Genomic DNA, 22237 nt, shown 5'->3' with positions numbered 1-22237 from the left:
GGTGTGAAGAAAGTCCCAAATTCGATTCCCGACTCAAAATTAGTTACATGATAAAACATGATGAGTGAAGATGAGATGTAGGTAATTCATATGTAATGTAAAGAAAATCCTGAATTCCTAACTTTCCGGGCCTAATGATTATGCATTATGTCTGATATTGCACGTATATGTATGTATGGGTGATGATAACCACTTACTCACTAAACTAACTAGTCATTAAGTCTATCATTCCCACAATATTTCCTGTATTTACTCTGAAAAATGTAAATGGCCCAACGTGCCTATACTATGCAACGCTGCTTTCTCTCTGCTATTGCATGTGTCTATATTTTATATGTAACGATGACCACTAAGCCAAAAGAAATAAACATTCATACTACTTCCTAAAATAGTGTACAACCATAGTCTTACAATTTGTAGATACATCCTATAACAACAATAAAGTATGATAACCACAAAGAAAAAATCTTTATTTCTAATAAATTATTCACATGACACAACGTACACCGTACAAAGGGCTTACTAATTCAATACGGAAGTAAAAACCATCAACTTTAAGGACACTTAAGCTCAATTACAAAAAAACGTACAGAATGTCCGTTTGCAGTAGAATGTGAATCGAATCGTAAATTGTTTAATAGCGAATTATCACGCGGAAGTAATAATCAGAAACCAAACAAACGGAAATCGTGTGTTTAACACTTCCATCATTTATTGGCACATAAGAATTCAATGGTACAGTTTACTCACATACTCGTATAAGTGCGGTTGTAATTGTTTGTGTAAACCTCGAATGCTCGAATTCTTAAAATAATTAAGGTTATTTTTGAACAACGCATTCATTATGATAATATTTTGTATTACTGAAAAAAACATTTTTTTTTAAATCAGTGTCCGCATGCATGGCAAATAACGAGCTAATAACTAAATAACGAGAATAATTCACAAACACTGGTTGTTTAATCCAGAACAGACATCCAAATTCCTCATGCAGATGCCTATCTATCTGGCTGGGGATCGAACCCAGAACCATTTGCGCTTCAGACCGGTATGGTGACCACTCCGCCACGCGGGTCGTCTTTCGTCAGTTTCACCCTTTACTTTATCTTTCACAGCTAAAATTCATTAGTATACACGACCCTAACCTAATTCTTCCAGAATCCAATACGTCCAAAATGTTGTAATACGAAACCTAGTTGTTCCATAGAACTACTACTAGACTTCTAGACTCCCCCCCAATGGGTTGCCACCTTGTCGTGGTGGGGGGGCTTGCGTGTCCTTATGATCCCTGAGGCTATACGGCAGAGTTACTCATACCGGAAGGCAAAGGGTGAAGGACCAGACTAAGAGCGACCCAGGGGAGCTCACCCCTTAAAAAAGACGCAATATGGATAAGGTCAATTGTCAATGTAGTCCCCAGGTGGGTACCCGCAAGGGAGAATCCCACCCCTCTGCCACGGCGGAGGGCAGCCCCTCGTACTCTGGGGGGGGCAGCAATTGCCTCGTAGGTCGGCAATCCGTCGATCTTCGTGAACTCGACCACAGCAAACGTTTAACGGACACCGAGACGCTAAGTGAAATGGACAAAATGCCCGCTGTAGAAACGGCGGCGAGGAAGGCTCGGCCGGTTAGGAGGAAGGCAGTAGCCCCACCTAAATCAGCTTTATCATGTGACGCTGATGAGCTGTCAGACTGCTCAATAATGTCGACTGTGTCGGGACAGTCAGAAGCTACGTCGGTGAGCACCGCACGGAAGAGGGCGCTGCCGACAAGTAATAGCGAAGGCGAGCGGCCCAAGAAGAAGTCTGTAAAGCCCCGTTCAGGCAAAGATGACGACTTCTTGGATCCCCTGGTTCCAGTGGCGAAAACTAGGTCGAAAGCCTCTCTCCCTAGTACTGAGGAACTGAGCCGGGAAATGGTAGAACAGCACACCGACGTCCTAGGTTCTCGAATAATAGAGAACCTAGAGATCATAGAAAAGGTCGCGGATAAGTCCCGCAACCTAAAAGGGGACATGGTGCGCGCCATCCGTGTCGCTGTGCGCAAAATTCAGGCGGCGTCAACCGAGGTTGTGCAGCGGGCTGCTACTGCACACCTTGAGAAAGAGAATGCCACGCTGCGCTCTCAGCTAGCTGGCCTAAATGGTAGGGTGGAGGCCCTTACGGCAGAGCTGAACCAGCTACGCAAAAACCAGGCGCCGCCCCGAGTTGATGCGAGGAGGGCTGGGATCGGAGAGGATGCTCTCATGGATAAGATTGGGTCCATGATTGACAAAAAACTAGCGTCCTTTAGGGATGAACTTTTCCCAGACAGAGCCATTAGGCCTCCCCTAGGGAAGAAAGCCACGCCCGATGCAACAAGGCGTATAGAGTCGGCCACAGTTTCGATGCCGCCGCCGGCCGCGTTGACCTCGACTGAGCCTGCCTGGTCCAAAGTTGTGGGGCGGAAGGCCAGATCTAAGGCACGCATCTCTCCTCAGATTGAGACAGTGCGGAGGCAATCGCCAAGTCAGGAGCGTACCAAACGTGCCGCTCACCGGCAACCTGCAGTGTTGGCCGTTAAGACGCCCGAACCAGCTCGGACAGGGACGAAAAAGAAAGCAGCTAAAAAGCAGAGGCTCCCGAGACTGCCAAAATCAGCGGCAGTCACGGTAACAGTTCCCGAGGGCTCAGTCATCACTTATGCACAGGTGATGTCGACGGCGAAGAGCCGGATAAACCTGCCTGATTTGGGAATTGCCGAAATCAGACAGAAGAGAGCCTTAAACGGTGGCTTGCTCTTGGAAGTGGCTGGGGAAAGATGCGCTGAAAAAGCCGATGCCCTTGCAAGCAGGCTGCAGGAGGCCGTTTCAGAAATGGGCGCCAAAGTGGCGAGACCCAGCAAGCAAGGCGAGGCCAGGGTGATGGATCTAGACGATTCCGTCACCCAACAAGATGTCGCTAACGCCATCGCTGCAATGTGCGGTTGCCTCGCTAGCGACATCAAAGTCGGCGAAATCCGCAGGAGGCCTACGGCTTTGGGGACGGCATGGGTGCGTTGCCCACTTACGGCCGTCCGCAAGCTGGCCACTGCGAAGCGGATTCTTGTAGGCTGGGTCTCGGCCAGAGTGGAGGTGCTGCCTCTCAGGCAGCTGCAGTGTTACCGCTGCTTCGAGATGGGACACGCCAGGCACCAGTGCACTAGCGCTACGGACAGGAGCGCTCTGTGCTACGCATGTGGTGAGCCTAATCACAAGGCGAGCCAATGCGGGGCACGGGCGCCAAAGTGCGCATTGTGTGCTGACCTGGGTTGTCCATCGGACCATCGTCTCGGCAGCAGGAACTGCAAGCCTCCGAAAAGGAGAACACGGGGCAGCGGCGGAAACCAGAAAGTGGCCACGATTGCCACTTCGACACGGGCAGATGGGCCTGCGCATGCCAGCGCTTCGTCCCATTGCCCACCAGAGGAAGTGATGGACACATAATGTATAGGTCTCCGTCACTTAAAATACTGCAGGGGAACCTGAACCACTGCCGCAGGGCGCAGGACTTGTTCCAGCAATGCCTTGCGGAGTGTTCAGTTTCTTTGGCAGTGGTGGCGGAGCCCTATAACGTTCCTGATCATCCTCGGTGGTTCCGGGACGACTCGCACTCTGTTGCGATATACTGGGCAGGCGGCGAAGGAGACGGAGTCCTCTTGGCAACGTAGAGGAAGGCCACCGGGGGGGTTTTAGTGCGGTAAAAATCCCACATAACCCTGTGTCGCTCCCACGGCACCGGGTACCTTTTGAAGGTTTCCCCCTCGTAAACAAAAAAAAAAAAAAAAGACTTCTAGACTAGACGAGATAAGATTATTACTAGACTCTCCGTTTCCCTTAACGCCATACCTCTCTCCAACTGCATATCGGACTGAAGGCGTTGGTGCCACAGGCGAACAGCTTGTGCCCGTACGACAGCAGCACCTTGATGTAGTTGTGGCAATCCTCCTCGGTCTGGCCTTTCACTTGGCACAGCTTAGTTTTATCTGCAGACGCGGGCCAGTCCGCTCGCTCCAGCTGCCGGAGACCACGGAGAGACAGGCGGTATAATGTGTCTCTGTAACAAAAGATAATTTTGAAAATACCGCATATATAAATATGAAAATGCTACTACCTCATTATACGCAATTTTATGGATGTTGATGAAACTTTAAATTATTTAGTACATTGATACAGTAACCAAATATACTTCTAATCTATACTTATAAATAACAATATAATAAAAGGGTCATTTGGATGATAAAAAACATTATTTCTTTGTTACAAACAACGATATGTTAGTTTACCGGTACTTAAACAACTGACAACTGCACTATACCGAGCATTCATGTAAAAAAAATCTTGAAAAGTGGAAATTTTAAAGTTATAACGAATAGGCATGAATAAAATAAACACCAAAATCCCAAACACATGGCGCTACATGCGATATATGTTTCCAAATATGCACATTTATGACCGCCAATGAAATAAATAAAATAAAATAAAGTCCATTCAGTCTTCAACTAGGACAAGGACATCACAATAGAGATGAAGACAAATTGGGTGATTGATTACTTATTAATAAAACGTACGTCGTGCGTAACAAACCGAATCATTCTAGATATCATAGATGGAAAACCAATTGAGAATTAATTCAGTCAATAAGGATCGGACGAAAGGTCAAACTCTTAGATTTAAATAGACCCAAGTAATAACAGTATTATTATTAAATAATGTACAAGGCACGGATCGTTCTTAAGAGTGTAAAGAAATACAAAATATTTTTTTTCCTTTTAAGGCATACTCATAAAAGTAATATTAATCAGAGTAGAAATAAACTTAAATCGTGTCAGAACGAAATAAAGGGAATATGGAGTTAATTCAAATATCTTGATGAAGATTCGTTCATGATACCAATGCCAATCTTACAAAGGAATATAAAAAGTAAAACTAAGAATTATTTATTAACAGAAGCATTAAATAATAATAATAATAAACATAACACATGAAATTGTGGTTGCAGCTTATATAGCTCACACCACAACCACAATTTCTGCTATTATAACCACCTTGTAATAATCGCCTTATCATCGAAGATTATATAAATTTAAGTTCTATATTAACCATCATCCAATCTCCATAGTCGCGGATCGGTCTTGTATTAGAGGCGTGAACAGAGAAACTTTCAGCTTTTGTAAAATGACAAAGGTGTGGCCGTCGCTGCCTTTACTCTATATCTATAATTAAGTCGTCTTAAATATTCCTACCTACAAAGTGGCTCCTTAACAAAAGATGCATTTAATACCTTTTTTGCTTCTTCCACGTCACATAAAAATAACATACACCTGCGAGAGAAACATTCAATTCCTACATGACTAATAAGGTTATGAATGAGCTATATATAGTTCGCGAGCTGAATAGGAATAAACATTCTATCAGCTGTTCGAAAACAATGATACAAAACATATTGATATCGACCATCACACACGCAATTGTCCTTTGTGGTCTATTTGACCGACCTATTCAATTTTATTTATGATACAGTTGTTTACGATTGATACAATTACAGTTATAACTATCATTAGGTCCAAACTAACATTGTTGCGTGTTGCGAATGCAATAAACAACTTTTGATAACAATGCAAGTAGTAACATTAGCGATAAGGGAACACACCTAGAGGTGTTAGAAGACAGAAAGTTTTCGCAGTATTCTTCGGGAGAACACAAGTCATTAATTCTTCTTAAAACAACGATAAAGCTAAATTGTGAATAGAATTTGATCCTCTAATTTGTCGTAGAGAAATATATGTAGGTTGGTTATCAGATGTAAGTTTAGAAGTACAGTCGGTGCAATAAGTAGATTTCTAGCACAGTATAATATATATCCTTATACTGTGGTTCTAGTGACCATCTAAAGTATTTTGATGAATTTAAAATTTTCAACATAGGCGACACCATCGCCATTCGTATATGTATATCTGCCCCATAACAGTTTAAGGTGTCATACTCTTGTTTGAAGTGCGTGCACTTTTATGAAGCATCTCAATTTAAATCAGAAAATGCAACAAAGATGTGAAATATCCTGTACCACGTAAACTTGACTAATGTTAATGTGATTGGTCGTAAACAGCTAGTCTGCATGCTATTTTTTCCTTGCAGAATATTTACTGTCGTCCATCATAGAAAACTAAGTTAAATTACTCGATTAAACGTATTTTTCCTAACGCGTTTTAAACACAAAGTATTAATACATACAACATTCTAATGCGTACAAAAAAATCAATAACAATACTTGTTGCGGACGGCGAATAAAATAGTCTTAAGTTGTGATTGTAAATTGTTTTTTAAATGCATAAATTGTTATTTAGTTAAGGTTTATGTTATATTACGTTTTGTTATGTATTAGAAATAAGTTTTATGTAAATAAATAAAGGAAAAATATAAAAACCCCTAGGATAGAAAGAGAGGGACATGTATGAGCGAGATAGCGTGTTAGAAAGAGAGGGCTATAGGAAGTGAGCGAGACGGGAATAAGAGCGACTGCTGCGTTAGCCCCCCGTCGGTTGTAACACTCACTTTGCCACTTAAGGTGGCTAAAAATAGGGTCCGGCACGCGGATTGCTGCATCGCGCGCCATCTACGCTCGTCCGTGTGCATCAAACCTTCTTCTCTCTACCCTCATATCTTGTGATATCAGGAAGAGAAAGGCCGGAGGATTCAGGACTTCTGAGGGGATCACCGCTGAAACCGCACCCGCGCCGCACCCCCTACAGGGTTGCGGCGCTCGCACAGCGAGGGCGAGATGCCCACAGAAGATGAAGCCCGCGGCCCAGCCGCGCCACCCCTGCCGCAGCGCGACTCATCGCGCGCCCGCGGTCGCTCCGGCACTCGCAGGAGCGAGACCGCGCGCGCCGCCAGCCGCGCCCGTAGCAGTGGCGTTACCACCCCGACGTCGGGGGTCCCTGCGCCGCCCACGCACGGATCGGCGGAGTCGCTCACTGGTGTGCAGCGCACTCCCCCATCCGCGTCGCGGCTGCCGGGACCCTCGCGCCCCGTGACTCCCGCCCAGCCGCGCCCAGTCGGGCCCCGCGGGCCCGGAACCAGCCGCCAAGGGTCGACGACGCCGACGCCGACGCCCTCGCCTGTACAGGCAGCCGTCGCGCGTCCGTCGCGCCCGGCGTTCCCGCCGCCCCGCATCTCGCCGGTAAGCCCGGTGCGAGCGGCTACAACACCATCGCCACCCGGAGTCGAGCGCCCACCGCCACATACCCCGGTCTGGCTGTCGGAGTTTTCTCCCGGCACCAGGCTGAAGTATGATGAGCTGGTTAGGTCGCAGCTCCTCCGGGAGGACATCACTCCCGATGAAGTCAAGGATACCCTCCTTGACTTCATTGTTGCCGCTACCCGCGCGAAGAAGGCCCCCGATCCGGAGGTAGCTGCTGTCCAAGATTTCTGGGACAGCTACCGAGCCGACCGGGCCCAGAAGAGGCGCCAAAGAAGCCCCGAAGAGGACGCCACAGCCGCCTCCTCGGTGATCAAGCGCCCCACCATCCGGGACCCGCGGCTGAGAGGCCGGGTACTTCGGATTTTCTCCGACCCAGGCCCTCGCCCGGACCCGGAACCGACCGCCACGACCAGCGACACGCCCACGCCGGCTCCCAGCTCCTTCGCTGCGGTGACCGCGGGCGCTCCGCGCCCGCCACCGTTAGCCAGGGAGACCCCTGCAGCGCCGCGCGCCCCTGACGCCCGACGCCCCTCAAATATCCCGCAGGCCACCCAACGGCCCGCGGCTACCGCCAAGCGCACCGACCCGCACAGAGCGTTGGGCGCAACGCAAACTGCCGCCCAGCCCGCCGCCCAGCCAGCCGCCCAGCCCGCTGCGACCGCAACCGCGACTGCGACCACAGGCGCGCCACGCGCCGCGCCGCCGCAGCCGCGCACCTTGTCGCCGCAGCCAAGTACCAGCGCAGCAGCGGTAGGACCCCCGCCCACAGCAGCCCCCTCTGCCGGCCAGCAAGAGCCGCCGAAGACTCGCTTCCCTCCGCTCATCGTGGAGAAGCTCCCCAGCTGGCACCATCACTTTAAGGTGCTCAAGGAGAAGCTGGGTAGAGCACCTAACGCGCGCCCCTTCGGGCAGGGAGTACGTTTCTCCCCGAAGGAGATAGGAGAGTACCGGCTGATTCAAGCCTATTTAACAGACCTGGAGAAACGGGAGAGGATCAGCTGGTTTACCTACTCCCTGCCCGCGGAACAGAGCGTGAGGGTAGCCATCAGGGGGCTGCCCGCCGACACTGACCCGCAGGAGATCCAGGATGAGCTCCGCGAGATGGGATACGTCCCTGAATACGTCCGCGCCATCCGGGCCCGTGGAGGACGGCCCGGCTGCATCTTCCTCGCCATCATGAAGAGGACCGAGGACCTCCTGCCGGGCATATATGCAATCAGAGAGATGCTATGCATGCCCGGCATCAAGGTGGAGGCATGGCGCGGCAAAAAGGGACCGCCCCAATGCCACCGGTGCCAGCAGTTTCGCCACAGTTCCCATAACTGTCATCGGCACTTGGCTTGCGTGCGCTGCGGCGAGCAGCACGCGGCCCATGAGTGCCCCAGGCCGCGCGAAGAACCGGCGACCTGCGCGAACTGTGGCGGACCGCATCCCGCCAACCACACATCCTGTCCGGTGTTTCGGCGGGAAGCGCGCAACAAGCGCGCTGGCACGGTTGCCCTCTCTGCCAAGCCGGCAGAGATGAGAAGGACGCAACCATCGGTGGCTCCCGTTCAGCCGAGGACCGTGGAGGAGCAGCACGAGGGCTCCCTCATGGCCCCGGCCAACGGGCCAACGATTCGCGGGGCTCAAGTAAAGAGTCGGAGGAGGAGGGGGAAGAAGGCAAAGGCCGCCCCCTCGGCCGCCCCACCCGCACCTGCACCTGCTGCCAGGAGGCAGCCGAGATCAAAGACTCCCGCTCCTACCCCCGCTCCCGCTCGTAGATCAGAGCGGAGCCAGGGGTTGAGCGAAGAGGCCTGCAGTAAACAGTTGAAGGTACTGCAGGACCTCACAAAGATGCTGCAGCAAGTGATCTCAGCTATGGGTGAGGGCCACGACACGGGGCCAGCTATCCGCAGCGGCATAGCGAGTATGTCCGCTCACTATGGATAGTAAGCCCCTGCGCATACTATTTTGGAACGCCCGCGGCCTAAAGAAGAAGGCCGCGCTCTTCCGACTCCTCCTGCGGGAACAGGACATCGACGTGGCTTTGGTCTCCGAGACTCTCCTGTCCTCGTCGGACCTCTTTAAGATTCCAGGATACAACGTATACCGCCAGGACGAGATTAACGACTCAGGTAGCCCTTACAGAGGGCTCTCGGTGCTCGTCCGTAGGAGGATTGTACACCAGCCTCTTCCTGCTCAGCAGCTGACCAGCTTGCAGGCCCTCGGGATCGAGGTCTGCTTCGGCGACACCCCGCTCCGGATTTTCAGTGTATACCGGCCGCCAGGCGGCAGGTTAGAGCTGGCCGACGTCCACACACTGCTGGACGCGCCGCACTCGACCATAGCCGCCGGCGATTGGAACGCGAAACATCCGGGGTGGAACAGCCACTTTGCATGCCACAACGGACGACGCCTCTTCGATGACGCCGAGCGCCACGGGTATGAGGTGAGGGGCCCTGAGTGCCCCACTCATTACCCTGACAACCAGACCCACGCGCCGAACGTCATCGACATAGCTGTACTCCGAGGAATAGGGGTACAGCTCGCACCTGAGTCGCTGCTAGACGGCATGGGGTCCGACCATGTTCCCGTCCTGCTGGTCCTGGCGAAGACACCACTTAGAGTCTCACCACCGAAGCCACGTCGTAAAACGGATTGGACTCACTTCAAGGAGCAACTGGAGATCACCACACCAACTCGACCCATCTGCACGGGAGGAGATGTCGACCAACTCGCAGTCGACCTCACCGCCAGCATTCGGGGCGCCTTGGATGCTTCAACATCAGAGTTACCGGCGCGCGGGCGACTGCCCCCACTGCCGCCCCACATCCGCCAACTTCTAGCCCATAAAAGGCGCCTCCAGAAGAGCTGGCAGAAGACGAGATGCCCGACGCAGAAGACTCTCCTCAACCGAGCTACAGAGAAGCTCAAGGTCGAGTTGGAAGCGCATGCCACCGAGAGATGGGAGACCCGGTTAGGGGAGGCCTACGACGATTGGCCCTCCCTCCATCGACTCTGCCGACAGATGTCGCGCTCCCCGGCCCCGGTCCGCCCCTTGTGGCATGCGGACGGTACGCCTCGATACCGGGCGGAAGATCGCGCAGAGATCTTCGCCGAACACCTAGAACGCCAGTTCCGGCCGAACCCGTCACAAGCGACGGAGCACATTGCAGCAGTCGAGCAACACCTCGCAGATTACCTCGCACAGCCTATAGCTCCAGATGAAGATCCCGTCGTCTTCTCCCCGAGCATGGTCCAGCGTGCGATTGAAAGGACTCAAGCCAGAAAGGCTCCCGGCGCAGATGGCATCACCAACACGGTGCTCCACCAACTTCCGAGGAAGACGGTGGTGGCCGTCACGCGCCTCTTTAACGGCATCCTGCGCACGGGGACATTCCCGCACACATGGAAAATTGGGCACATCATTATGTTGCCCAAGCCGGGGAAGAACACCCTGAAGCCTGAGAGCTATAGGCCCATTACACTTCTACCGTGCGTGTCGAAGGTGTTTGAAAAGCTCCTGCTGCAACACATGGTACCACATTTGACACCCCGACCGGAGCAGTTCGGATTTCGGCCGGAACATTCAACGACTCTTCAGTTGTCGAGGGTGCTGCACCACCTCACCGCCGCCCTGAACAAGAAGGAGCGAGCGTGTGCAGTATTCCTCGACATGGAAAAGGCGTTCGACCGTGTTTGGCACGACGGCTTGCTCTACAAGATCTCGCAGTCGTCGGCGCCCAGGCGTATCGTCAAGGTGATCTCCAGCTTCTTGAAGAACAGAAGCTTCAGAGTGGTGGTCAACGGGACGCCATCCAACGAGCACCCCGTGGCAGCTGGAGTCCCGCAGGGAAGCTGCCTCTCACCGGCCTGCTACTCCACATACACCGACGACATTCCGGCGGAAGGGGGGGCTCTACTCGCCCTCTACGCGGACGACGCGGCGTATGTGACAACATCACTGAACTCCAGACACGCCGCGTCGAAGATGCAACGTGCCCTAGATGCCCTCCCTGATTGGCTCTCCAAGTGGAGACTGTCGGTGAATGTGGGGAAGACCCAAGCGGTCAGGATTGGCGGCTTTTCGCCAAACGACCCCACTCTGAAGCTCAACGGACAGGACATCCAGTGGTCCGCCCGGGCGAAGTACCTGGGCGTGACCCTGGACTGGAAGCTCACCATGAAGCCCCACGTGGATGCCGTCATCGCAAACGCGAGAGCGGCCAGCTTCTCCCTTCGGCCAGTGCTCTCCTCGAGCCTCCCTCTGGGTGTGAAACTGTGCATCTATAAGCAGTATATAAGACCCCGCCTGACGTACGCGGCGCCGGCCTGGTACGCGCTCGTGAGCGAACCGCAGCGCAAACGCCTGCGGATAATTCAATCACGGGCGCTGCGGCAGGTAGCCGGCGCGCCGTGGTACGTCAGGAACACAGTCATCCAGAGGGACTTACGAGTCGAGAGCCTGGACGACTTCATCGGCCGCCTCGCCACGAAGATGTTCGAGCGTGTCGATGCGGCGCGATTCCCGCACCTGCGGGATCTGGCGCCGCTCCACGCTCGTCCACCGGACCGCAGGGCGTTCCCGCGCGATCTCCTGGCGCGGGACCCGCCGGCGGACGTCGGGGCTTCATGAGAAGCTTCCAAGAAGACCGCGGCACTCAAGAGTGCCGCCCCCACCGGACTTGACCTTCACCTATTATGACACCACTATGGGCATGTGCCCATAGAACCACGGCTCAACTTACTACAAGAAGAACCATGACCACAGGTATGCCAGAGGGAAAAAAAAAAAAAAAAAAAAAAAAAAAAAAAAAAAAAAAAAAAAAAAAAAAACCCTCTGGCTACCACCCCAACGACCTGCCTGTCTTTACAGGCAGCGGGAGATCCCTCCTTAGAAGGCGCTGCCTTGAAAGGAAACCTTCGGGGCCAGAATTGGCCCGGGAAGAAGAAAATCAGCACGGTCCGGCACGCTCCGGAAAATAGAAGAATTGTGAATAAATGGTCAAGAAAAGAAAATACAGGAAGAAAAATTAAATTGGAGTTTTTATTGCAAACCCGTACTCAACATTGGTCCTTCGATCGGCGGATACAGAAAAAAGAAGCAACCAGCGCGTCTACAATGAACACACGAAGCAAGAAGACCCACTCCGAGTCCGGCATCGGCGAATCGGAGCACCCTCCACCAGGCGGGCGGGGGCTGTTCCACCGTATATATGAAGAATCGCCGAGATCGCCATCGACCGCAGTCCTCACCGGGACGCCCGCCGGAACATCCGTCGGGAGGATCCCACCAGGAAGGGTCCTCGAGCGCTCACCTGTACCCTTAGTATGAGTTTTTAACGTTTCCGCGACTCGCTGCTCGTTAACGAGCTCGCCCATACATCTCCTAGCAGCGCCTCTAGCGGAATTTGTTGGAACTAAAATATAGCAGTATGAGTTTTATATTTCAACCGTTTACGAGCTCGGACTCGCTTGACCGAGTAAGGCGAACTCGTAAACGGTCGATAAAGAGTGGTATGGTAGTACAAGTTGCACATTTGACATTTCTTACAAAGCAAAATGACGTCATTTTCGACTCGGACGTCGTTTACGAGCAAGTGTTGAACTCGGTAGCTTTTAAACCGTGAGTTGTGTTTTGATTGAAAAAAAACTAAATAAATTTAATAAATTGTGTTGAAAAATTATGTTGTGAGATCATATTATGCTTCGAGAATTATAAAGGAGGCTGTGTATACGCTCACTGTCGTGAAAGTGAACGATTTAGTGCATCGTACTAAACTTATGTCATATTACCCGGATTACAACCAAATTCAAGCAAGCCAGGCATTCAAAGAAGTTTGATTATTGTGCTTCTTATAGAGGGAAACTACTACTTTTGTGCCGTGGAAACTACCAACCTCAAAAGCTTACCAAGGATGACGCTAGTGACTAAGGCAAGTAAAGATAAATTATAAGTAATACGTTAGGTACATTATCATGGGTGTTATATATTAAATGGTAATTTATTTATTACAAAGTGCAATGACTTGGATATGTTCCATGTTACCATACTACCAGAGTGTTATTTGGGTCCCTAATTACTCGCCTATCAAAGAAGACTAAGCCTTCAAGTTACAAAAGTTTTAAAGGCTACTAGTTTATATTTCTATTTATAATTCCTTGATTTATCTAACTACTCAGTATAATTTAAAAAGTAACATTTGATTTCCTTGAAGCCGTTACAATAGAATACAAAACTGTTGACCAAATTAAAAGTAACAAATACAACATTGGAAAATAACCTAAGGTACAATTGGTGACCATTGTCTTTGAATTTAAAGTAATTAGTAAAAACAGACCAAAATATATTATTTAAGTAGAATACTAGCATTCAACAACAAATTAAGTGAAGTGGAATTTGATGATACATTTGTTTGAAAGTTATTTTAATTCATAAAATCAATGTTAAATAAGTATTATATCTATATTTTATTTTTCAGATAATGCAGCTATGAAGTGTAGGTATAATGGGCATCTGATGAGCCTTCCCTGTTGTGTCCAGGATGTCTACTACATGGCAGAGTGCCCCCTTGAATAATACAGCTACCATTTTACATCTACCTATAGAAAGAATCAGTTTACAATTTTTGGCAAATTCCATCGAAATATGAAGATCATTAATGCATTTCTAGTGTTAAGTCCATGTGTATTTGTATAGGACTTATAGTTCAATTCAATTCAGACTCAGACACCTTTAAATAAAATAATAATTAAGAATAATATTCTACTTTAATTTCGAATCCTTTCCCCCAAATTATGAAACTGCCATGGTACATTCCATAAAATACTGACACATTATCGTCATATTTTGTTGCAATATCTATTAGTAAACAATTATCCTTAAAAAGATAAAATATATATTATTGTAAATTTTGTAATAAAAATATTTAATAAATTGTAATAAAAAATGCAAGTTCTTGTTTTTTAATTAATTTATTTTCTTGTTAGGCTACAGATTGAATTAATCTTTTATTAAAACTATGTCTTATTATAATACAAGTTGCAGGTACAATGCAATATATTAATACAATTTATAGTTAGTATCAAAGTATGTGTTTAGAGGTGACTGAAGACTGTTTTACATTAATATGCAACAGTAACTGTTTACTCACAACTTTATTATTATTAACAAAAGAATTAACATAAAAAACATACAAATTTATTTTATTTTTATTAGTTATTTAAAAGTTGTACCAACAAAGTAAACACTAATACATCAAAAAGAATTAATGCTAATAATGAAATACTAGATTATAAAATGATAAATTCAAAATCAAATTTACAATTAACAATTTACAACAAATGTATATTATACAATTATTAGTATCAACAATTAAATGTGAGTAAATATTATGTCATTAAAAAATAGGAAAGATTAATAAACATAATCGCAAATAAAAACATTAGTAAGTAGTAAAAGTGAAAATTACAAGTACAATAAACTTATACTATTAAATTTTAAATATTGTAACAAATCATTACTGCAATATTTAATGAAATAAATACATTGATAATTTAAAAAAGATTGTATCACAAAGTGATGCAATATGAATAAATTAGTGAGTAACAAAATAAATTATTAATAACATTATAGAAAATATCAACATTATAAAATACACTATTTAAATAATATAAGTAACAAATAAAAAAAATGTATTATTATTAACAGAAAAGTAAATTATTAAAAGAAAAAATAATATGTTATCAAGTAAGTTCCAAATCCTTTTCTATAATTTCTATAAAATAAACTATTAGATAATAAATCAATTTGGGGAAATGTTAGAAGCTGACCTATCTCTATTGCTATTTCACAAATCTACATTAACTTCAATACTTATATAATGTTCTAAGTTTGATCGTGTTTTAGTTTGTGCAAATGGAAGATATTTAAATTGGCAAAATATAATATTAACATTATATTACTTTTAAAGTATTCATTTAAAGTATTAATTCCATTAATATTATATTTAAGTTAACATTTATAATTAATGACGGTATTACAAGGTAGCTAATAATAATTTATAATACATTATTTCTATGAATGATATTTGACGTAGACATTTAGTATAGATACATTATATGCTATCCTCTTTTTCGAATGTGACAATTCCCTTGTGAGTCCAAAGGTGGGAGACAACTGCCTGATATGCCTTGAACTGCAACTGGTGGGGTTGCAATTCTGGATGCAGCTTTTGAAGGCAAAAATTTCAGCATGCCGTTGGGGATGACAAGTTCCACTAAAACAGAGTATAAAATAATTAGTAAGCTTATTCCAGGGAGTATTACATTATAAGTGTTTGTTAGTGTATGACTGTGGCAAGGAAGACTATAAAGTCTACTTATGAGGATGAAATATTTTGAATAATTAAATAAACAACAAAACAAATAATTTATATACTACTCTGAATTTGACTGCTTCCTAACTGATTGATGTACTGTAACATATTGTTTGCATACCCTATTGGGACTTATGTATTAATATAACTGTCAATCTATACAGTATAATTAAAATTTTAATTTTGAAACTTTAGAAACATATTTTATAACTCTTTTTTATACAACTAAAATGTATTAACACTATAAAAGGAAAACGTAAACCAGTTAAAAACAATTGTAGGAAATAATAAACAGAATCAAAGGATATGCAAATACATATTATCATCTCTGTTTAAATAAAATAAGAAATGTTTCAGTCAACATCATTTGTGTTTCAAATTTATTTATTAAGTAAACAACATGTAAATATTTATAAAATAAATAAAAATAGATTGATTTTTTACCTTTTTACAATCCACTTGTTATCTTTGAATGTGAGTAGTGCACATGCAATTTTAACGCCAATATGTTCCACACCGGCTTATAAATTCGGGGCCAGCAGCTGGTTTATTTAAACTGACGTGTCTAAAAACAAAAGGCATAATTACGTGGGGCTAATGTAATGCAAGTATAAAGAAACGTTTCACATATACATACGTAGAAAATATTATCGTACTCACCTCTCTACTCGGTACTCGATTTTATGAATTCCAGCATTATTTAAACTTACACAACACAACTACAACTTCAACTTCAACAAAGTACAACTTTATACTTTTATTGAGTAGCATCTTTTTAAAACGTAGTGGTTATAATATTCTCTTAGACTTTTTACTGTTTTTGATTTTAAAAGTATACAAAAACTTTGAAAGATGATAAACACTGACACTTAAAAAGTTTGTTAATTTTTTTAAAATAAACAATACATGACAGTTAAACTGTCAATCCCAACGACAAAGAAGTTTATTGTCTGTATGGTAGTGATAAATTTAAAATAAATATTTATATTAATAGCAAATCATCGTTAATTTCTTCTTTGTAAATTATAGAAAGTACTTTATATATCTTTTAAATTTTCTTTAAATATATGTCATATTATTTGCTTTGGCATTATGTTTATAGGATGTTGATCAATATTTAGCGCGGTAAAAAGAAAAAAAGGCCTCAAACGTTTCATGAAAACTCAAGATTGTCAAAATGGCGGATTATATTTGTCTCACTTTTTTTGCGTACGTATGAAGGTGACAAAATATTCATCGTCAACGAGCGCCTGGTCAACGAGTTACGATTGCTCGTTTGTGCATTTCCGACAACTTATACTACCAATGCATTGGATTCGGACCAACGACCCGAGCTCTCGGCTCGATCTCGTGAGTGCACATTTTAAAACTCATACTAGGGGTACTGTACGCAGCACCGCACACCCCGAGCACCCCACGTCGCAAGAGATACCGTCGCGCTCCAAGAAGCCTATATGCCGGCCCACGTCTCCGGCATATAGCGCGGCGCCCAGTATACGTTCGCATCGTTCGTCGGTCAGCGTCGCGGCACGAGTTAGGCTAGTCGAATACGAAGCGGAAAAGGAGCTAGCTGAATTAGAAGAAAGAAGAATACAACTTAAGAAGACGCTAGTAAAGAAGCGGCTAGAAGCGGAAATCTCTGCGATCGAAGCGGAAGAGGGGGGGGAAACTATCTGCGACCAAGAAAGAATACACGACTGGGTGAACAAGAGCCACGAACACGCCGGAGCGCAAGTACACAGGGAACAGGAGGTCCTACCTCCCCCGTTAGAAGTACGGGGGGAGGAACGGCCTCGGCAGAGGGGAAGGGGCATCGAACAATTAGCAAACGTCTTAGAGAAGATGATGCACGTACGACCCCCGCCGCGGCAAACGTCGGAGCTCCCAGCATTCTCCGGGTCCGTCATGGAGTGGCTACCCTTCAAAGCAGCAGTAGAAGATTCGACGCGTCTCTACAAATTCAGCACCACAGAAAATTTATTGCGACTTCGAAACAGCCTCCGTGGGGAAGCGAGAGAGACAGTGCTCTCTCAACTATACACGGCGACTCACCCGGACAGCATAATGAAGACGCTAGAGATGAAATACGGTCGACCTGAATATATCTTCGATAAAGCAATGGAAGAACTGAAGAGACTCCCCAAGGTCGGCAACTCCAGCAGCGAATTGAATGAATTGGCCATCAAGTTACAGAACGTCGTCTACACTATGAAGAGTGTGGACCACCGTGGTTATCTACGAAATCCATTACTCAAAAGGGATGTAATGGAGAAGCTAAGCCCTCACCTGGTGAGCAAATGGGCGGAATACGCGGCGATCAACGAAGGGAAGATTGCATACAGCGACGAAATTACAATACTCTCGGAGTTCCTGATGGGTGAAGCAGACAGGGTACTACGCTACACGCACACGGCGAGGAACAGCGCTCCGGGGCTTCTCAGAGGGGAGAGGCCAGTAAGGAGGACAGCACCTCGGGAGAAGGTCTATTCTACGAGTGAATCGACGCGTGAAGAGCGAGCACCTAGCTGTCTACGATGCCAGTCTACAAGCCATCACACTCCGAAGTGCCCTCAGCTGAAGGAACTCACCATCAACGACAGGTGGAATTGGGCGAAGGAACAGCGGTTATGTTTCAAATGCATGACACGAAGACACAGTAGAACCACATGCAGAGCGAAGCCGTGCGGAGTCGACGGGTGTAGCATGCAGCATCACGCCATCCTACACAAGACTGCAGAGCCCGCCAGGAGGGTGGAGACTTCTGAGTGCACAGATCAGGGTGCACCCGCAGCGGTCATGAGCGTCACATCAAAGGTGGCACCAAGAGCGGTACTATTGAAGACATGTGAAGTAAAACTCAGCGGTCCACGGGGGGAGATTAGGACGCACGCCCTCCTGGACGAGGGGTCTACAGTAACCCTTATAGATGAAGAATTGGCAAGTCACCTCACCAGCGGCGGACCGAACCAACCTCTAAACATAAGAGGTATCAATGAACAAAGAAGAATCGACAGCAAGGCGGTCAAGATTCAAATCAAAGGTCTACACGAACATGAAGCATACTCCGTGACAGCCCGCACGGTGAAGGGACTTCAATTGCATCATCAGCGCGTACCTCAGAACCTGGAGCGGTATGCACATCTGCGAGTCGTAAGGGAGAAAATCAGCACGGGGGAAGCTCGGCCTCGCATATTAATAGGCACCGACAATTGGCACTTAATAGTGTCCCGACAGCTGCGCGCCGACAAGAAGAACGAACCTGCCGCATCAAGAACGAAGCTGGGATGGGTTCTACATGGGTCGGTACCTAGGAGGTTCGTCTACCAGGACCAGGCGGCCGTGCTTCACGTCTGCACGGGCGACATACAGTTACAGAAGCTCGTCGAGTCGCATTTCGACGTGGACTCGCTCGGCGTATCTACGAAAGAGAAGATTAACAAGTACGACAAGAGAGCCAGCGACATCTTCGAGGCGACCGCGAGACGGAAGGACGGACACTTCGAAGTGGGTCTACCTTGGAAGACTGACAACCCTACACTCCCCGACAGCTACGAGCAAGCATATAAGAGGTTACGCACATTGGAAAAGAAGATGGAAAATGAGCCCACATTCAAGAAGGAATACAGCGCTCAAGTGGCTAACCTGCTGAAGAAGGGTTACGCAGAAGCATGCGACGGCAACGAAGAAAGAAGTAACGTCAAGTGGTACTTACCTCACTTCGCGGTTGTCAACATTAACAAGCCAAACAAGATACGAATGGTATTCGACGCAGCGGCCAAGATTAACGGAGTCAGCTTGAACGACTACCTGCTGGAGGGGCCCGACCTGTTGGCGTCTCTGATTAAGATCCTGTTTGGTTTCCGCGAAAAGAAGATCGCGGTGACGGCGGACATAGAAGAAATGTTCCTCCGAGTGAAGATACGAAGCGAAGATCAACCAGCCCAGATGTTCCTGTGGCGGGACGAGTCCAGTGAAGCCCCGCGCAAGTACAAGATGACGTCAATGATATTTGGGGCCTCGAGTTCGCCGTACCTCGCTCACAGCGTGAGAAACAAGAATGCCGCCGATTACGAAGAGGGATACCCGGAAGCTGCGCGAGCCATAAGGGAACGCCATTACATGGATGACTATTTAGATAGTTTTCAGTCAGAAGAGGAAGCTATAAAGGTCATAAGGGACGTCATTCATGTACACGAACAAGCCAGCTTCAATCTGCGGGGATGGAACTCCAATAGCCCAGCTGTCCTCGCGAGTATTCCCGACACGAAGAAATCGAAGAATGTCAACGTGCAACTGACGACACACCAGTCGGAGAAGACCCTGGGACTAAGGTGGAACCCGAGCGAAGACACCATAGGCTTCAATACGGACATTAAGAGGGTCCCCACCGAAGTCAAGTGTCAACAGCGAGCACCGACCAAGCGTGAAGCACTGAGCGCCGTCATGTCAATCTACGATCCCCTGGGCCTCGTAAGCCAGTATACGATCACCGGGAAGATATTGCTACAGCAACTATGGGTCAAGAAGGTCGGCTGGGATGAAGAGCTACCTAGGGAGGAAGCCGAAGAGTTCCAGCAATGGGTCGCCGGACTACAAGACATCTCGAACTTGGCCTTACCACGTTGCTACAGCCGCGACATGACTCCGAGCTCAGAGCTACAGCTGCACATATTCAACGACGCGAGTGAACAGGCCTACGCGACCACGGCGTATTGGAGGATCACCCATAAGGATGGCACCGTGGAAGTCGTACAGGTCATGGGCAAGGCTAAGGTGGCGCCGTTGAAGTTACTCACGATTCCCAGGTTGGAGCTACAGGCAGCACTCATCGGGGCGCGTATGGCGAGCACCATCCTGAAGGAACACGAATGGAAACCAGGGCGAGTCTACTACTGGACGGACTCCAAGACGGTACTTCATTGGATAAGGAACGATAAGAAGAAGTACACACCGTTCGTGGCGCATCGACTGGCGGAAATAGGCGAGCTGTCCCAGGTGGAAGATTGGCGATGGGTGCCCACGGCCGACAACGTAGCCGACGACGCCACGCGAATCGAGACGAAGAGGATCACTGGCGCCGACCGATGGTTCACCGGGCCGTCATTCCTGAGCTTACCAGAGGAGGAATGGCCTACCGAAGCTACAAGCAGTGACACTTCAGAAGAGGCGGCATACACCATCACCACAGACGACATCACGGACCGCATGGGCTGCCTGCCGGACATAACGAGGTTCTCCGCCTACAGACGACTCATAAGGGCCACAGCGCTAGTTCAACTCTACGTACAGAAGCTAAGAACAAAGAACAGAAGCCTGCTGTTAGAAGTCTCCCACATACAAGACGCCGAGCTGCGGTGGATACGACAAGCACAACAGGACTCCTTCGGCGAAGATCTACGTAGACTGCGGGCTGGACAGCACTTACACCGGCATAGTAAACTAGCGAAGTTGGACCCCGTCATCGAAGAAGGAACACTGAAGGCCCGAGGCAGAATAGGAGCCTCTAAGACGTCGACGCACTCGAACCGACCTATAATATTGGATGGTGGTCACCCCTTCACACGCCTACTAGTGATGGACTACCATCGAAACGCCGGACACGCTAACAACGAGAGGGTCGTAAACGAGCTGCGACAAAAATACGTTATATTTCGACTACGACCGACAGTAAGAAAAATGGCTAAGGAATGTCAATTTTGCAAAATAAGGAAAGCAACGCCGCAAACACCGCCACGAGGGGACTTACCAGAAGAGAGGACAAGTCCAGGGCATCGACCGTTCAACTACTGCGGCGTGGATTACTTCGGCCCCCTAACAGTCACTATTGGGCGCCGACATGAGAAGAGATGGTGCGCACTGTTTACCTGCTTGACTACACGAGCAGTGCATTTGGAGTTGGTGTCATCGCTGTCGACCGACTCGGCAATTATGGCACTCCGAAGGATGGCCGCCAGAAGAGGATGGCCACAGGTGATCTTCTCAGACAACGCAACGAACTTCAGAGGTGCTGACGTCGAGCTAAGAAACGCGTACCGGGCATGGGGTCCGGAGCTACATAACTTCTGTCTACAGTATGGAACCAGCTGGCGTTTCATCCCACCGGGGGCTCCGCACATGGGCGGGGCATGGGAGCGGCTCGTGCGGTCAGTCAAGACCGCGCTGAGCACCACACTGAACGAGAAGTCACCCAAAGAAGAAGTCCTTCAAACGCTACTGGTGGAGGCCGAGTACTGTGTCAACGCTCGGCCACTCACGCACGTCTCCGTGGATCCCGCCGACTCAGAAGCATTAACCCCCAACCACTTCCTGATTGGGTCGTCGACCGGGCTGCCGCTGACGGGACCCTGCGAGGAAGCCGACCGCAGCGTGTGGAGAAAAGCACAGGCGCTGGCGGACCAGTTCTGGGGGCGGTGGGTCAAGGAGTACCTGCCGACGCTGATACCTCGAGGACAAGAGACAAGGGCATCACGACAACTACGGGTCGGCGACCTGGTCATCGTGGTCGACAACACGCTACCCCGCAACACATGGCCACGCGGCATCGTCGAGCGAGTGCACGAGGGACCCGACGGCATCGTTCGCTCAGCAGACGTGAGGACCAGGGGAGGAGTCTTCAGGAGGCCCGTGGTGAAGCTCGCCGTCCTCCAGATAGGGAGG

The 22237-nt window shown here is 48.0% G+C and overlaps 1 protein-coding gene and 2 long non-coding RNA genes across 3 annotated transcripts in view; 1 reads left to right on the top strand and 2 right to left on the bottom strand.

Annotated features, from left to right (window-relative positions):
- Positions 1 to 22237, bottom strand: part of Sema5c (Semaphorin 5c) — a 71786-nt gene that overhangs the window by 15456 nt on the left and 34093 nt on the right. The window contains exon 4 of the mRNA XM_073077230.1: positions 3866 to 4073. Within this exon, the coding sequence (XP_072933331.1) occupies positions 3866 to 4073 (208 nt within the window). The remainder of the gene's footprint in view (positions 1 to 3865; positions 4074 to 22237) is intronic.
- LOC140745395 (uncharacterized) lies at positions 12646 to 13964 on the top strand. Its single transcript, XR_012102660.1, has 2 exons — positions 12646 to 13138; positions 13685 to 13964. It is a non-coding gene; the product is annotated as an uncharacterized LOC140745395 (long non-coding RNA).
- Positions 14664 to 16450, bottom strand: LOC140745206 (uncharacterized). The gene is made up of 3 exons (XR_012102634.1): positions 16241 to 16450; positions 16025 to 16145; positions 14664 to 15481 (listed from the first exon to the last, which is right to left on the bottom strand). It is a non-coding gene; the product is annotated as an uncharacterized LOC140745206 (long non-coding RNA).

The sequence above is a fragment of the Epargyreus clarus genome, unplaced genomic scaffold, assembly GCF_041222505.1.
Source record: "Epargyreus clarus isolate Ecla_fem2 unplaced genomic scaffold, WU_Ecla_fem_2.2 ptg000010l, whole genome shotgun sequence".
Taxonomy (NCBI): domain Eukaryota; kingdom Metazoa; phylum Arthropoda; class Insecta; order Lepidoptera; family Hesperiidae; genus Epargyreus; species Epargyreus clarus.
This window is presented reverse-complemented; position numbering and strand designations above follow the sequence as displayed.